General features: G+C 44.0%; 1 protein-coding gene across 4 annotated transcripts in view; it reads left to right on the top strand.

The window, feature by feature from the left end:
- The window catches only part of ctnnd1 (catenin (cadherin-associated protein), delta 1), a 62,570-nt gene extending 50,414 nt beyond the window's left edge, over nt 1-12,156 (top strand). For 3 of the 4 annotated variants that reach the window (XM_080759383.1, XM_080759381.1, XM_080759384.1), the window contains 8 exons: nt 1,505-1,570; nt 2,135-2,262; nt 4,294-4,444; nt 5,697-5,892; nt 6,065-6,261; nt 6,400-6,453; nt 6,762-6,844; nt 9,669-12,156. In XM_080759383.1, coding sequence (XP_080615509.1) covers nt 1,505-1,570; nt 2,135-2,262; nt 4,294-4,444; nt 5,697-5,892; nt 6,065-6,261; nt 6,400-6,453; nt 6,762-6,844; nt 9,669-9,677 — 884 coding nt within the window. In that variant the 3' untranslated portion in view covers nt 9,678-12,156. Of the gene's footprint in view, nt 1-1,504; nt 1,571-2,134; nt 2,263-4,293; nt 4,445-5,696; nt 5,893-6,064; nt 6,262-6,399; nt 6,454-6,761; nt 6,857-9,668 lie in introns of all 4 variants that reach the window. The other variant, XM_080759382.1, reaches the window with a different exon arrangement.
- The last annotated feature ends 4,418 nt before the right edge of the window (nt 12,157-16,574 follow it).

Genomic DNA, 16,574 nt, shown 5'->3' with positions numbered 1-16,574 from the left:
ATACGCACACGCAACACACAAACACACACACAAAATCGATACAAAAACATAACATTATTTCAATGCAGTCGAACCCATTTAGACCTGAGGCCGATTCTAACAATTAGCCTTCTAAATCCTGACCTATGTTTTCAGAAAAAAAAGATGTTGCTATATTGTGACTGTACGTATAGCAACAACTATATCACAAAAGGGCTTCCCAGATTGAAAGGTAAAAAAGTGAATCACAGTGAAGTGAATCACAGTGAAGTGAATCACAGTGCGTTTCATACATCTCATTCCTGCCAATTACAATTTTCGTCCCACACTTTTGTCTTCAACGTTTGTCTTACACAATGTTAGTGTTCACACAAACACTCAGAGCTGCTCAAAGCCATTCATTGTCAATGTGCTATTTCTCAATAGCTAAAGCGTAGCATAATGCTAACACACTAAAACGGGTTCCCGCCCCCAAAATGGGTTAAGCATTGTGTTATACTTTAGCGTTTTGAAAAATAGCAGATCTACAAGCTCGGCATGCGGCACCGAGTGCCGCGCTACGAGCTTGTAGTATCTTCTATTTTTTTTTTTATCTTGAAAATGTGGCTCAAATCTTCTGAACATCTTTCAGAGCTAATGTTTTTAACTCAAATCTTTGCTCCCTGGAACAACATATTTTCAGATGGGGGTCCGCAGCCGAATACAGATAATTGTGGGCGTCCTTGACATGAAAAGGGTTGAGCTCCACTTACACAGAAACATGTTCAGAAAATGTTAGGATTTAGGAGCCTTTGTTTTTTTAGAATGGGCCTCAGGTCTAAATGGGTTAACGCAGTATCCTGAGGTCAAGGTGACGCCACAGAGTGCCGCGCTATGAGCTTGTGGGTCTGCTATTGTTTTTTAATCTTGAAATGTGGCTCAAATCTTTGAATATTCTATTCTAACCTTTTTAACTCAAATCTTTGCTTCTGAGAGGTTCCTTGAACAACATTTTTCAGATGGGGGGGGGGGGGGGGGGGGGGTCGGTGGCCAATTTCATATAATCTTTGCGGTTCCTTGACATGAAATATTGAGCACCACCGATATAGAAACATGAGGTATTTCAGAAAACTGTCAGGATTTAGAAGCCTTTGTTTTTTAGAATGGGTTAATGCACTAAATGCAGTATCCTGAGGTCAAGGTGATGCCACAGAGTCCCGCGCTATGAGCTTGTAGGTCTTTTTTTTTTTTTTTTTTTGACCTCAGGCCTAATTGGGTTATAAGCCCTGGTGTTGATCCTCACCGTCTGAATGAAGGAGATGTTCTAGTCATTTAGTGGTTGTAAAACCAAACCAGTCTGACCAGGCGGGCGGTTTGGGAATCTGCACTGACTGGTATGTCTGTTTGTTTGTTAATCTGTGGTGGTGTTGTTGAATCTGCACTGACCGGTATGTCTGTTAATCTGTGGTGGTGGTGTTGAATCTGCACTGACCGGTGTGTCTGTTTGTTTGTTAATCTGTGGTGGTTGTTGTTGAATGTGTTCCAGGGAGGAAAGACGAGGACGCTGCAGCAGACGTAATAGACATTCCAAAGCGGACCGCACCTGCCAAAGGTAAGCGAGTCAACTCAGCAGATCTCTGTCCCCATGCATGCTTTCTGCAAAAAAGATAAAGAAAATAAATTCATATAAAATTTTTAATCCCATGACAAATAGCAGATCTCATCTAACAAGCTCATAGCGCGGCACCGAGTGCCGCACTACGAGCTTGTAAGATCTGCTATTTTAGAAAATCAGTGAAAATGTGGCACAAATTAGGAATATATTATTCTTTCAGAGTGAACATTTCTAACTCAAATCTTTGCTTCTGGGGGGGGGGGGGGGGGTCGCTGAAACAACATATTTTCAGAGGTGGGTCGGCGGCCAGTTACATATAATTTTTGGGCTCCTTGACGTGAAAATGTTTGAGAACGAGTGACATCGTCCTCAGGTCTTTCTGGGTGTCTAACGCTTGGTCTCCTCAATCCTGCTCCAGGTTATGAGCTGTTGTTCCACTTCCAGGTCTAAATGGGGTTCTAACGTTCTGTTCTCCTCCGTCCTGTGGGTTCAGGTTATGAGCTGTTGTTCCAGGTCTAAATGGGGTTCTAACGTTCTGTTCTCCTCCGTCCCATTGGTCAGGTTATGAGCTGTTGTTCCAGCCGGAGGTGGTGCGCATCTACACCTCCCTGCTGAAGGAGTCTCAGAACCCCACGGTTCTGGAGGCCTCCGCCGGAGCGGTTCAGAACCTCTGTGCCGGACGCTGGAATGTAAGTGGACCCGTCTTTGAATTGGTGCTTCACACCGTAAGCATATATGTCAAACTCAAGGCCCGGGGGCCAAATCAGGCCCGTGAGTGAATTATCTTTGGCCCGCGGGATGATATTTAATTAGTATTGGAACTGGCCCTCTGGTATATTGCACGGACCACCTTAATACTACAAGTCCCACAATGCACTGCGAGTGCATTGTCACGTATCGAGGGCCCGCAAGCGCAAGCATGCGTCTTCTCTTCACTATTGATCAGCAGTGAAAGTATGTCACTTGTGGTCAACTTTCAGCTGCCCCTCTCCCCAAAAATGGCCCGTGTGTTGAAACACAGTCCGGCCCTCGACTTGTACCAATTTCTTTATTTTGGCATACTGTGTATTTGAGTTTGAGAAACATACACACACACACACACACACACACACACACACACACACACACACACACACACACACACCATAAGGGTGATACATACACACACCATATGTAGGCCTATCTTTTTGCGCCCTTCCGTACTTCTCTGACACGCCACAGTTAACCCATTCAGGCCTGACGTCGAAATAAATTTAAAAAAATTCGGAAAGATTTGAGGCACATTTTAACGATTTTTCAAAAATAGCAGACCTACAAGTTCATAGCGCGCCACTCGGTGGCGCGCTATGAGCTTGTAGATCTGCTATTTTTCAATAGCTAAATTATAACATAATGTTTGAAACACCAAAAAAGGGGTTCCCGCCCAACATCAGCCAGCCAATTAGTGGGACACCGCTGGAAACGCACATCAAAGGAGAATCACTGTAACTGTAATTAAGGCTAAACTACGATGCAGTTGCAAAGGGAAGAAATTACTTCTGTCCATGACAATAACCAATCCTACAGTTTGAATTCTGTACACACACACACACACACACACACGCGTCTTAAGCACCGCCCGGCTCATATGACTGTGAATGTGTGGCTTCAGGCAGCCCCGTAAAGAGTAAGACATCAAGCGCTATTCTCCCGTCACATAGCCTATACTTGCCGAGCACAACAAGGAAGTGATGTGGCTCGCTCTGGTGGCGCAAAGCGTAGCTACTTTTGTGAATTCAATCGTTTTATTAGGTTAATATTGCTATATGTTTGTAACCGTCTTAGAAAAGCAATAAGCCACGGGTATTTTACACTGGCTGGGGGGTAGAAGCCTATACACCCCCCAGCCATTGTAAAATACCCGGTATAACCTGAGACCTCTCGTGGCTTCTTGCTTTATTCTAATGTCCATTTGCCTTACACTGGCTGCCAATAGACTCCAGAATAGTTTTTTAATTTGTATTAATTACTTATAAATCCCTCTTTGGGCTGGGTCCATTATATTTGACAGAGCTACTCCACCCTAGGGTATATACAAGACAACTTAGGTCTTCTGATAAAGGCCTTCTTATCGTCCCTGCTACTCAGCTAAGAACAAAAGGTGAGGTCAGCTATAGCACCTACACTCTGGAATGAGTTACCTCTGAATTTAAAAATCACACACGTGTGAACTGAGTGGTGCAATTCCCCCCCTCTCGCTCTCTCTCATACCCCTCTCTCTGTTTCTGGCGCCCCCTACTGGTATAAATAAGTCACATACTCGTGCTCATACAGGTACACAAACAGGTACACAAACGGGTACACAGACATTGCTGGTTGTAGGAGTGGTTGCACCATTCAAAAATGTCAGTTGACACTTTTAAAAAGCTGCTTAAAACACCTATATGGTAAATATTTTGGCCTAATATAGTGAGTATCTCTATTGAGTCTTGTTCTGCCTGTACTGTATATATTTTCATGTATTCTGTTCTCTCGTTTATTATTGTTATCGCTGTTTTGCTGTTGACTGTGTTTTTCTTGTTTTATTTTTATTATTTTACTGTGTACAGCACCTTGTAACGATTGTTTTGAAAGGCGCTTTATAAATAAAATTACCGTACCTTACCATTTTGATGTGTTTGTCCCACCATGCAGTACGGTCGTTACATCCATTAACGTATGGTCTTTACATCCGTTAACAGTACGGTCGCTACATCCGCGCCTTGCTGCGTCAGGAGAAAGGCCTGCCGATGATGACGGAGCTGTTGGCGCACAGCAACGACCGGGTGGTCCGCGCCATGTCCGGAGCCCTGCGTAACCTGGCCATCGACGCACGCAACCGAGACCTGCTGGGTAAGGCCCTGCATGTGTTCTAGTAGCAACAGAGCCTGCTGGGTAAGGCCCTACTGTGTTCTAGTAGCAACCGAGACCTGCTGGGTAAGGCCCTACTGTGTTCTAGTAGCAACCGAGACCTGCTGGGTAAGGCCCTACTGTGTTCTAGTAGCAACAGAGACCTGCTGGGTAAGGCCCTGCTGTGTTCTAGTAACAACAGAGACCTGCTGGGTAAGGCCCTACTGTGTTCTAGTAGCAACAGAGACCTGCTGGGTAAGGCCCTACTGTGTTCTAGTAGCAACCGAGACCTGCTGGGTAAGGCCCTACTGTGTTCTAGTAACAACAGAGACCTGCTGGGTAAGGCCCTACTGTGTTCTAGTAACAACAGAGACCTGCTGGGTAAGACCCTACTGTGTTCTAGTAGCAACAGAGACCTGCTGGGTAAGACCCTACTGTGTTCTAGTAGCAACAGAGACCTGCTGGGTAAGACCCTGCTGTGTTCTAGTAGCAACCGAGACCTGCTGGGTAAGGCCCTACTGTGTTCTAGTAGCAACAGAGACCTGCTGGGTAAGGCCCTACTGTGTTCTAGTAGCAACCGAGACCTGCTGGGTAAGGCCCTACTGTGTTCTAGTAGCAACAGAGACCTGCTGGGTAAGGCCCTACTGTGTTCTAGTAGCAACCGAGACCTGCTGGGTAAGGCCCTACTGTGTTCTAGTAGCAACCCAGACCTGCTGGGTAAGGCCCTACTGTGTTCTAGTAGCAACCCAGACCTGCTGGGTAAGGCCCTACTGTGTTCTAGTAGCAACCGAGACCTGCTGGGTAAGGCCCTACTGTGTTCTAGTAGCAACTGAGACCTGCTGGGTAAGGCCCTGCTGTGTTCTAGTAGCAACCCAGACCTGCTGGGTAAGGCCCTACTGTGTTCTAGTAGCAACAGAGACCTGCTGGGTAAGGCCCTGCTGTGTTCTAGTGTCACCTTCAGGGGGTCCAAATGGTTCTGACATGGGGTCTGCTCGTCCCTTAGAGGGAAGTCTCACTTCCGCCGTAGTCTGAAAGCTCACCTTTTCAGACTCCGTAGCACTTTCACTAGCCTCGCCGACCTTACAGGCGTATGCAAAGGCTCAATCTATGTCATTTAGATTTATAACTTAGCATGTTATGTAGCCGTAGCACTCTATAATGTATACTCATAGCTGTGTGTGTGTGTCTCTCTGTGTGTGTGTGTGTGTGTGTGTGTGTGTGTGTGTGTGTGTGTGTGTGTGTGTGTGTGTCTCAGGAAAACACGCGGTGCCCCACCTGGTGGCCAACCTGCCGGGTGGTGGTCAGAGCCAGCCGGTCAGAGCGCTGTCTGAGGAGACGGTGGTGTCGGTACTGAGCACGCTCCACGAGGTCCTGGGATCCAGTCTGGACGCCGCCAAGACCCTCCGCGCCTCGCAGGGCATCGAGAGACTGGTCCTCATCAACAAGGACGGGTAAGGAAGGGGCAGAAAGAAGGGCACCTCACCACCGGAGCGGTGGTGGTCACCTCACCACCGGAGCGGTGGTGGTCACCTCACCACCTGAAAATCCCAGACTATGAATAGGCCTATATCGCCTGACTCTGTTCTTCCTCCTTTGTGTCCTTTGTGTCTGTCTGTCCACCAGTAACCGTTCTGAGCGCGAGGTGCGCGGTGCGGGCCTGGTGCTGCAGACGGTCTGGGCCTACAAGGAGCTGAGGCGCACCCTGGAGAAGGACAGCTGGAAGAAGACGGACTTCATGGTCAACCTCAGCCCGCCCACCGTCAACACCCGGGCCAACGGGGGCTACGAGGACAGCAGCACCCTGCCGCTCATAGACAAAGGTTAGAGACCCAGAAACACACGCACTCCTGGACCAAATAGTTATCAAGCGAGCTACGAGCTTGTAGACCTTTTATGAGAAGCATTGATATGGCTGTAATATTAATGTATGCTTATTGTGTCTTTGGTTTTCATTTCAGGGGCGAAAGCAGACGGTGAAAGAGACATGATTCCAATGAACGACTTGGGACCGGGTACGTTTTGAATGCAGTCACATTAATTAATGTAACTTAAGGGACCGGGTAGGTTTTGAATGCAGTCACATTAATTAATGTAACTTGGGACCAGTGTTGTTTTTGGAAGCAAATTTCTATTTTAGTTTTAGTCATAGTCTCTTGAATAGTTTTCATTTAGTTTCAGTGATTTAGTCGACTAAAATGATCTGCAATGATCATCCCACCGTCACCGCTTCCCGCGTTTGCGCGTCTTACTGGTAGTGCCTCAGGTGTCAGTAAGTATTTGCTGTATATTGCTGTCCTTACATTCTGTCTGTCTTCCTCAGATGCCTATTCCACACTGGACCAGAGAGGGAGGAGAAACACTCTTGACGACACACTCGATCCTGCTGATAAAGACACAGTGCAGGTACCATAGACTGTAAGAAATATGTACCATAGACTGTAAGACATATGGACAAAGCGTTCTCCGGGTCTAACATGAACGTAAAATGAAGCCTGTCAGTCCTTGAACTGTAAGTCGCCATCTTTGTAGATCCGTTTGGGCCCAGCTGGCCATTGGCTGGCCCAGACAACGAGGCGGGACTTCCCCCCCTTCTTCTTCGTTGGTTTTTATTTTTATTCGAACGGGGGGTGGCTCCCGATCATAGACTGTAACGGTAGCCACGCCCCTCAGAACTTTATGGTCATTTTTTAAATAAATGGGACCATGAGAAATGAGACTTTAAACTAGTGACTGGAAGCAGAAAGTATTCATGACCATGTTTATTAAGGTAATACAGTCTAGGTGAAGTTGGGCCCAAATACATGGGCCTCTATGGGTTTTTTTGGGCCCAATGACAGCGCCACAACAGGCCATTATATGAACTTTCAGTATGTCCCGATTTCCTTAGTGGCTTCACAAAATATTTGTTTGACTGCCCCGCTGAGGCCAACGCAGCAAAGGTCGTCGGGATGGCCAGCCTAGTGTCCAGACCTGACCGGGCCACAAATATATATATATATATGAATATGATGGTGAAACATCACTGAAGACTCAAGTCCACCAGAGCAGGACATGACACAGAGAAATATGAAACGTCCACGATTCAAATCTGGCAAAGATTGCAGACGAACAACTTGAACACATTTTGTACTTGACTGCACATGAGGGCCAGTTACATCACTTTACTGTGAAAGGTGTTGGGTGTGCACGGTGACGCACACACACACACACACACACACACACACACACACACACACACACGCACGCGGAGAGCATGTTGATGCATGTTTTGCTGAACACCATTGTAAATCTCACTTATATATCCGCCTCACTAACTTGTCTTATATTTCTTCTTGACTGTACTTGAACTAAACTTGTAAACGTTCTCTCCTTTTCTCGTCTGTGTGTGTGTGACGCACACGTCTGTCCGTCATTTCTGTTTTTGTCCACAAACACGTCCATCTTTCTCTACTCTTCTTTTCTTCTCTTCCCCAACACTCTTCCTCCTCTTACTACTACTCTTCCTCCTCCTCTTCCTACTACTACTACTACTACTCCTCCTCCTCGCCATAATGGATCACCGTCTCTCTCTCTCTCTGTCTCGGTTGTGTCATTGTGTGTGTCTCTCAGGGAGGGATGTATGGGGAGAGGCAGGCCTGTGTCTCTCAGGGAGGGATGTATGGGGAGAGGCAGGCCTCTTTGCCTCTCATGGATTCATATGATGGTTAGGCTACACACCTACAGTCTGTCACACTGCATGTGAGCGCATGGTATGTTATGTGTATCCTACTAGCCCTCACTCACTGCATGGTCAAAGAGTGTGTGTGTGTGTGTGTGTGTGTGTGTGTGTGTGTGTGTGTGTGTGTGTGTGTGTGTGTGTGTGTGTGTGTGTGTGTGTGAGAGAGAGTGTGAGTTTATGTGTGTGAGAGAGAGAGTGTGAGTTTATGTGTGTGAGAGAGAGAGTGTGAGTTTATGTGTGTGAGAGAGAGAGAGAGAGAGCACGTTTATGTGACCAGTTGTATGAGTGAACCGCCATAGTTACTTGGCAGCTCCCCCTGCTGGAAAGCCACAAGTGATTTTATTTTTTTCCATTTGGAGGCATTCTCTGTGTCCAGTCTCATTCTCTGTGTCCAGTCTCATTCTCTGTGTCCAGTCTCATTCTCTGTGTCCAGTCTCATTATCTGTGTCCAGTCTCATTCTCTGTGTACAGTCTCATTCTCTGTGTACAGTCTCATTCTCTGTACAGTCTCATTCTCTGTGTACAGTCTCATTCTCTGTGTACAGTCTCATTCTCTGTGTACAGTCTCATTCTCTGTGTACGGTCTCATTCTCTGTGTACAGTCTCATTCTCTGTGTACAGTCTCATTCTCTGTCTAGTCTCATTCTCTGTATACAGTCTCATTCTCTGTGTACAGTCTCATTCTCTGTGTACAGTCTCATTCTGTGTACGGTCTCATTCTCTGTGTACGGTCTCATTCTCTGTGTACAGTCTCATTCTCTGTGTACGGTCTCATTCTCTGTGTACAGTCTCATTCTCTGTGTACAGTCTCATTCTCTGTGTACAGTCTCATTCTCTGTCTAGTCTCATTCTCTGTATACAGTCTCATTCTCTGTGTACAGTCTCATTCTCTGTGTACAGTCGATCTTGTAGGACGTGTGCTGCTAATTGCGTTGTGCGCCACCTGCTGATATATTGTCGTACTGTGTGTCGTACCATGTTGCAAAAGAACCTGCTCTGCTACACGTTTCAATATTGTGTTCACGTATCTATTCATACACAGGCATTGCTTTATTAGATTATCCGATCACCCTCATTAACCCATTCTGGGCGGGAAGTTAACCCCTTTTGGTGTTTTAAAGCATTATGTTACACTTTAGCTGTTGAAAAATAGCAGATCTACAAGCTCATAGAGCTCACGAGCTTGTAGATCTGCTATTTTTTGGGGGGAAAACGTGAAAATGTGGAGCAAATCTTATATATTTTTTCAGAGTAAACGTTTTTTACTTTGCTTTCTGGGTGGTCCCTGGAACAACATATTTTCAGATGGGGGGGGGGGGGGTCCACGGCCAAATACATATAATTTCTGGGGTCCTTGACATGAAATAATTTGACACTGATATAGAAACATGAGTTTTTTTTTCCCTGAAAAATGTCAGGATTTAGAAGACATTTTGTAGAATTGTCCTCGGGTCTAAAAAAATGGGTCAAATTCAACCCACACTCCTGTCTTTTTTTTCTTCTTTTCAGAAAAACTGATCGTGTGCATCAACAGACAACCGCCGCCTCCCGCCTACTGCCCCCTGCTGATCTGATCTGGGACCACAGCCACTACACTACAGACTCCACTCTCTGGGTCTGAGCACACTTTAGATTCCATGCGCGGACAGACAGAAGAAGCTGTGTTTTGCATCATTTCCGGGTTTTTGTTTTTAGACAGATGGTGGATTGGAAATGAAGCTCCACCCACGCGGAAGATTGCCGCGTGGGCCAGATTCCCGGAAAAGCCTTTCCCCAGCGGCTTCTTATCCATCCACCAGCTGTCTTTAAAAACCCGGAGATGACGCAAAACACGGCTTCCATTGGCCGCGCATGGAAGTTCAAGTGTGCCCAGGCTGTCTCTCTCTCTCTCTCTCTCTCTCTCCTCTCAGTCTGTTTCTTACATTCCTGTAGCTGAATCAGACTTTTAGCTTTTAGCCACTATTGAAATAACTGGGATATATATAAAAAAAAGACATGACTTTACTCTCCCTGTGGACAGTTTGACGTGACACAACAATAACCACTTCTTGTTTTTTGTTTAATTAATCTGTCTCCTACGATCTCGTCTTCGTATAAAACAAAGCCAACGCACACTACAGCTAAACAAGAGGATCCTGGGGCTTTTTTTGGAACGCAGAACGGAAGTCAAACACACTACTACTACTACTACTACACTTTGCCAAACACATCAAAAGGGAAACTTTTGGAATTTTAACGGGACCCTTTCCAGAAAATATCCGTGTACAATATGATATTTTGTTTTAACCACTTGGCCTCAAACGTGAAGAGAAATGTATTTTTTCCCCCTAATGGTTAAATACTGTTTTCTTACATAACAGAAGAACCAATTAATGTTCATGGATTGTGTTAGATATCCTTGATGCTTCTTTCTTCTCCTGTTTTGGTGATCGTCATCTTGCTTCATGTACCAGTATGTGCCAAATCTGACACCACTACTGCCGCGACTGTAGACTCCGACACCTTTCTCCCCTCGCTAAAAAAACAACAAACTTAATTTACACTGAATTGACTTGTGATTAATTGGCTTATGTTTCCGTGTAATTTAAGACTTTCGTGATGGAACTCAGACGGTGATGTGTGTGTGTTTTTTTTTTTTATAAAGTATGAATTTCACATACCAAAATAGAGGTGTTGGTTCCGAGTATTCCAGGACTGTAGAAGTGGAGTGAATTCTAAACAATACTTTCATTATGTTCTATCACGGCTAAAGCGTCTACTTTAGTATTCTTGGGAGACCAGAAAAGGATTTGATTTAGTATTGATTCATTGAGTGCATTTATTTTTATTATTTTTATCTACAAATCTATTATGAATTATAAATGTGTAAATATGAGACTGCCTCTTAACAAAAAAATGTCAGCGTTGGACTAACTGGAGTGCCTCGTTCATGCACAATGGGTCTGATGTGGATGTTGTGTCCAAGATGAATTTGGGTAAACCATTCGGGAGTTTTTTTTTAATTTTATTTGCAAGTTACTACTTCAGAATGTATGGATCTCAAACAGTTCAATTATTCCACGTGCTATTGGAATGTGTTGAACTTACATGTTTGTATGTAAGGCTGTATGTATCATGGTCTGGTTGTCTGGCGTTGTTTTATATCGAATATAAAACTCTTTGATTTCCACAAACTCGTGGTCTTTCTACCTAACTATTGGCTGGTAGTCATTCAAGGTTATACAGAACAGAACGACATTTTGGGTGAGACATTCTTGCGTGCTTTTTGTAGTGCTTTGTTCTGTAGAAGATTGCATACTCTTTAGTGCCGAGTAAGATGTAGATATTTACTGAGCGGATGATTTTGAAAAAGATTAATAAAAAGGCACTGGGGTGGGTAAATGTAAATGATTCTCTTTCCTCTTGTTTTGTTCATGCCACTTCAAACAAACGACTACAATTGACTCAAGTTGCCTTCAAGAGTGAATGGACAGATTGTATAACTCTTAATTCTTGAACAGATGTGAAGCAAGACTTGGGGAGGGCCCGATTTATAAGATTTGTAAAAAAAAAAAACCTCGGTTTGTGGAGGCAGAGACCAGACAGTGATTGTTTGCTTAGATAACGTGAAAAATAAATAAAAGCACATTTAAACTATATATATACCAGAGAATATTTGTTAATTTTAATGGTTTTATGTATTTCGTTTTTTTTTTATATATTATATTTTATGATTTTGGGTTAATTGTTTTGGGTGCTCTGGGTGAATGCATATGCAATCTTTTATTATTATTTTCTTTTGTCTGATTTTAAAACATTTAAAGGTTATTTTAATTAAATTTACAAAACGAGCTCAAACTGATAAACTCATGTCAGCCACTATTTGAACACTAATCAAAAAGCTGAAAAACCTTAATCTCTGCCTTGGCTCTTAATGTTGCACAGTTCTCATTGGTGAATCAAATATGTAACTAGCAATACAAGTTTTTAATAAAAAGAAAAAAGTGATTTTTCAGAACCCTTTGTTTTCTTTGTGATTCATCCATCCATCCAGCACTGGAGAACGTGGGTATGTTTTTATTTGGACACTTGATTTTTATTGTGGAGCTGGCCTGGGGCGTTCCGAATCCTAACTTCCTATTGGCTACATCTTAAAGTATGCTTTTAAAGCCATTATTGGTTTCGGCGTGGGAATTTGTTCACAGTAATGTTCCGTTTTTTTTAGGTTCCTAAAATAGTTTGCAGACATGTGTGTTCCCATTCTTCAGAAAAGGTAAGTTGACTGCAGATGTCATGAATTTCTAACCAACGTGTTGTTTTAGCTGAGATTAGAATCGAATGTAGACAATATTCGGTCTTGATTCGCTAAATTAGTTATGAATTAAAGGCTAGCCGTGGTTCACATGACTTTGATTGCTTGTTTGATTGCACATATGTATATTAACGGTTTGGATAATGAGTACAGTTGAAGAAAGTACAGTACAACCAGAAAAGCCACATTAAAAGACTTGTTTACATCAGCTCCTGCAGCTAGGGTCCTCCATTTTCAATTCATCAGAACATTTAAAGACGTACAAATATAGGCTACACTTCTATGCAACAAAATAATAACTAAATCATCTCATACACGGACGTTAAAAAGGGAAAACGTTTACAGGCTCGAGTGTAGAGAGTTAAATCGACCAACACTGATTCCATGCGATTTTGATCCCTCTTGAATTTGATACTCGTTATGGCGGAACTTCACCCTGTGTTGCGCACCGAACATTGAAGTTAAAATCTACATAAAGGGTCTTATTTTAAATATAAAGTGCTCTCCCCGGAGCCGCGGATGTTAGAATCCTCCTCGAGTGGGTAATAACACTCGTGCGTTCCGTATTGTTTAATACAAAATGCATTTTAATCCGATCGGTGGCCATTTCCCTCAAAACACTTGTATCAGCCTGCAATACATTACACCTCCCAACCCCCGATAGGGTCGCGTCGTTGAAAGCATGCGGCGAAAATAGTGAGAAAGTGGGCAGAGGTCTGATAAAAATGGTTCTTATTGAACCATACGGAACGCACAGGTGTTAATAAACCACCCGAGGAGAACCTTAACATCCGTGGCCATGGGGGTGAGCACTTTATATTGGAAATGTGAACGTTTATGTTAGACTTTAAACGTTGCAAATGTATCAATGTGCGTAAACCAGGGTGAAACTATCTAGCGTCATGACTGAATGATTATGAAAATGATCTTCGTAGCTTGTAGCTACTACTTAATTAAGTTAGTAGCCAACAATACTATTATTATTATTACTAGGCTACTGTATAATTATGTCTAAACAGTCCAATCTAACTTGATGTAGCCTACAGTCACAGTTTTTCTTTACTACTGTAAAAAATAAATGCTAATTTGGCAACCGTTTATATCCGTGCTTCTCAACCAGTGGTCCCTTGAGAGGGTTCCAGCTAGGTGGTCCCCAGTTAAACTGAAATGATGGAGGGTTGGTAACCAAATGGACCCTTATAGATCTTTAACTCTTGGACTTTAACACGAAGAAACCCTTACGGGTCCACTTGGTTTAATTGTACACTCTCAAGAGTTAAAATTATACCTGCATTACTTTAGGCTACAAGAAGTCTACACAATTAGAGCATCATGTACAATTGTTAGTTTGATCTACGTTTGCCTGTTATATCTCTCCTAATGGTACCAACATCAATACAGGCAGCATGGAATTGTGGACAAAATCTATCCAACGACAAGAAAAATATTTATTTTATTGCATCTGAGAGGCTATAAATCTCATCAAATGGTCGTCTCTCTGTGGCTCAAATGCCCAATAAATAATGTACCTTGATGTGATTTTTTCCCCCTCTTTTTTGCATAGGCAGCTGCTGTCTTATTTGTATTTCATTAAATGTCCTGATTCATTGAAAATGCAAGACCCTAAACAAGTGCTTTTGTATTGAGACCTTGTATTGAACCGTGAACTGTAGGCCTACCATTTTCAATCAATCAATCAATCAGTCAATCAATCAACACTGATTCCAATCCCCTCAATGTGTTTTCTCCTCCCTCCCAGTGCTGACGACAGGATGTGGAGGTACCGACTAACGGACCATGAGCCTCGGCTGCTGGCTGAGATCCAGAGACAGCAGAACAGCAACCGGTTCTGTGACACCCTGCTACAGACTAGTGGTGAGATGGACACACTGTCTACAGTATAGAGCAGGGTTCCCCAATTAATTTTCCTCAAGGGCCATATTTTGACTATAGCGTATCATTAAGACGCGCAAACGCGGGAAGCGAACGCAGCTGAGACCCTGCAGATCATGTCTGTCTGTCTGTCTGTCTGTGTGTCTGTCCCGCTGTTACTGTATATGTGGACCTGGCCCCTTTTGTGCCCATATATGGAGCTGAGTGGACCTGGCCCCTTTTGTGCCCATATATGGAGCTGAGTGATTGCTGATGCAACACACTCCATATTTGGATAGCGGGACAGACAGACATACAGACAGACATGATCTGCTAGGTCTCATAGTAAGTGCTCACTGCGTTCGCAACCAGGCTGGGGGCCGAGTCCGCATGCACGAGGTCGAGGTCTTGCCCTGAAAATTCATTTTCCGGGCAAGACCCCATTTGAAAAGGATGCCCAGTTTGACATGCATAGGCTACTGACCCGGTAGCCTCGGAAACCCAGACGTTTTTATTTCCAGGGAGAAAAAAGAAGTCTGGGACCGAGTCCACTTCAATATGGCATAGAGTAGTAGTGCAAACGTCGATCACTCTCTGCTGATTTCTGATCGCCTGCACCTTTGTTAAATTGACTCGCACACGCACACCCGTACACACACACACTACAAGCTCATAGCGCGCCACGCTACGAGCTTGTAGGTCTGCTATTTTTGAAAAATCGATGAACGTTTGACATAGAAACATAGCTTTTTCAGAAAACTGTCAGGATGTAGAAGACATTTTTTAGAATCTGATCTCAGGTCAAAATGGGTTGAGTACAGTACTTAAGTAAATGTACTTTACACCACTGCGTATGACCCTGCATGTGTCTGTAAAAAACAGTAGCCTATCTTTAAGTATATATTGTTTTGTTGCCCAATATATCTCATAGCATAACAACAATGTGTCTCTCTCTCTTTCCCACGATTTTGTAACCCATTTTTCACCCCTGTGTCAATCATCTAATGTGATCCTGGGCTCTACACACCCTCCGCCAACCTAGTCCCCATATATGGGGGACAAGGGGAGAGCAACGGACTTGAACTCATGCTTCCTTCATGCCTGAGTGTCCAAGTTGCTCCTTTACACCTGACAGGGGGGAGTTTCCCTGGTTAGACGTAGCGCGTGGAAGGAACACTTTATTCCAACCAGTTCCTTTCCCCTCCATCAGGCGCCCCGGCTGGCCAGGGGGAGGCAGTTTAGAGACCAGGATTACTGCATGTTTTTTGTGAGGGTATCTCTACCAATATCTAACAATGTGTCTCTCTTTCTGTTCCTTTTTCTCCTGCCCTTTGCCAACAAGGCGTTTCAGTTCCAGCCCACGGCTGCGTCCTCGCCGCCCTCAGCCCGGTTCTGTCCCAGAAGGTGTCCTCCGCCTCCCCCTCCCCCTCCGCCTCCGCCTCCCCCTCCTCTCCGTCTGCGGAGAACCGGCGCCGCCTCCAGCTAGGGTCTCTGACCAGCGGCCACGCGCTGGTGAAGCTGGTGGGCCTTCTGTACTCTGGGGAGCTGAGGCTGGAGGACGCCGCAGAGCGAGAGGAAGTGCTGGCCGCGGCCCGGCGACTGAGGATCGGAGGCCTGGTGGAGGTGCGTAGAGACGGACAGTGTTATGATCAGTACTTTATTTTAGATTTTAGAACACATAAAACAGAGAACTTAAAATACAAACACAAACAACAACAGCAGAGTACGTATTCATGGACAGACAAGATAGATAAGATAAACAAATAGAAAGAAAAAGATAAATCAAATTCAAATTTGAAAATAGTTTACATTATTTACACGACCAAACGCAGCATCATCAACCGTATCACAATGTGTAGTAATACAATAAACAATCAAGAGGGCATTGCCTGACCATGGATCACATTTAAGGGACCTGCAACATGACTGAGGAACACGTCCCACTTCAGATCATATTTATCCAACTGATTATTCATCTTAAAGGATGGACAGTGTTATGCACATGGTCAGGTCATAATAATAGCCATGTGCATAACGGTGTTGTTTTTGGCAGCAAAATTTATAATTTAGTTTTAGTCATTAGTCTCTTCAATAGTTTTCATTCAGTTTCAGTCACATTTTAGTCACCTGGAATGTTTCAGTTTTAGTCGACTAAATATCATACAATTTTTGTCGAATAAATGTACAGTTGATTTAGTTGACTAAAATGTATTTTGGTGGGCGTTGATGCCGTCGTAATGACTGTTTTTACA

The sequence above is a fragment of the Protomyctophum bolini genome (genome assembly GCF_963924005.1).
Source record: "Protomyctophum bolini genome assembly, chromosome: 3".
In the NCBI taxonomy this organism is placed as follows: domain Eukaryota; kingdom Metazoa; phylum Chordata; class Actinopteri; order Myctophiformes; family Myctophidae; genus Protomyctophum; species Protomyctophum bolini.
The sequence above is the reverse complement of the archived record's forward strand: the minus strand, read 5'-3'. Positions and strand labels throughout refer to the sequence as shown.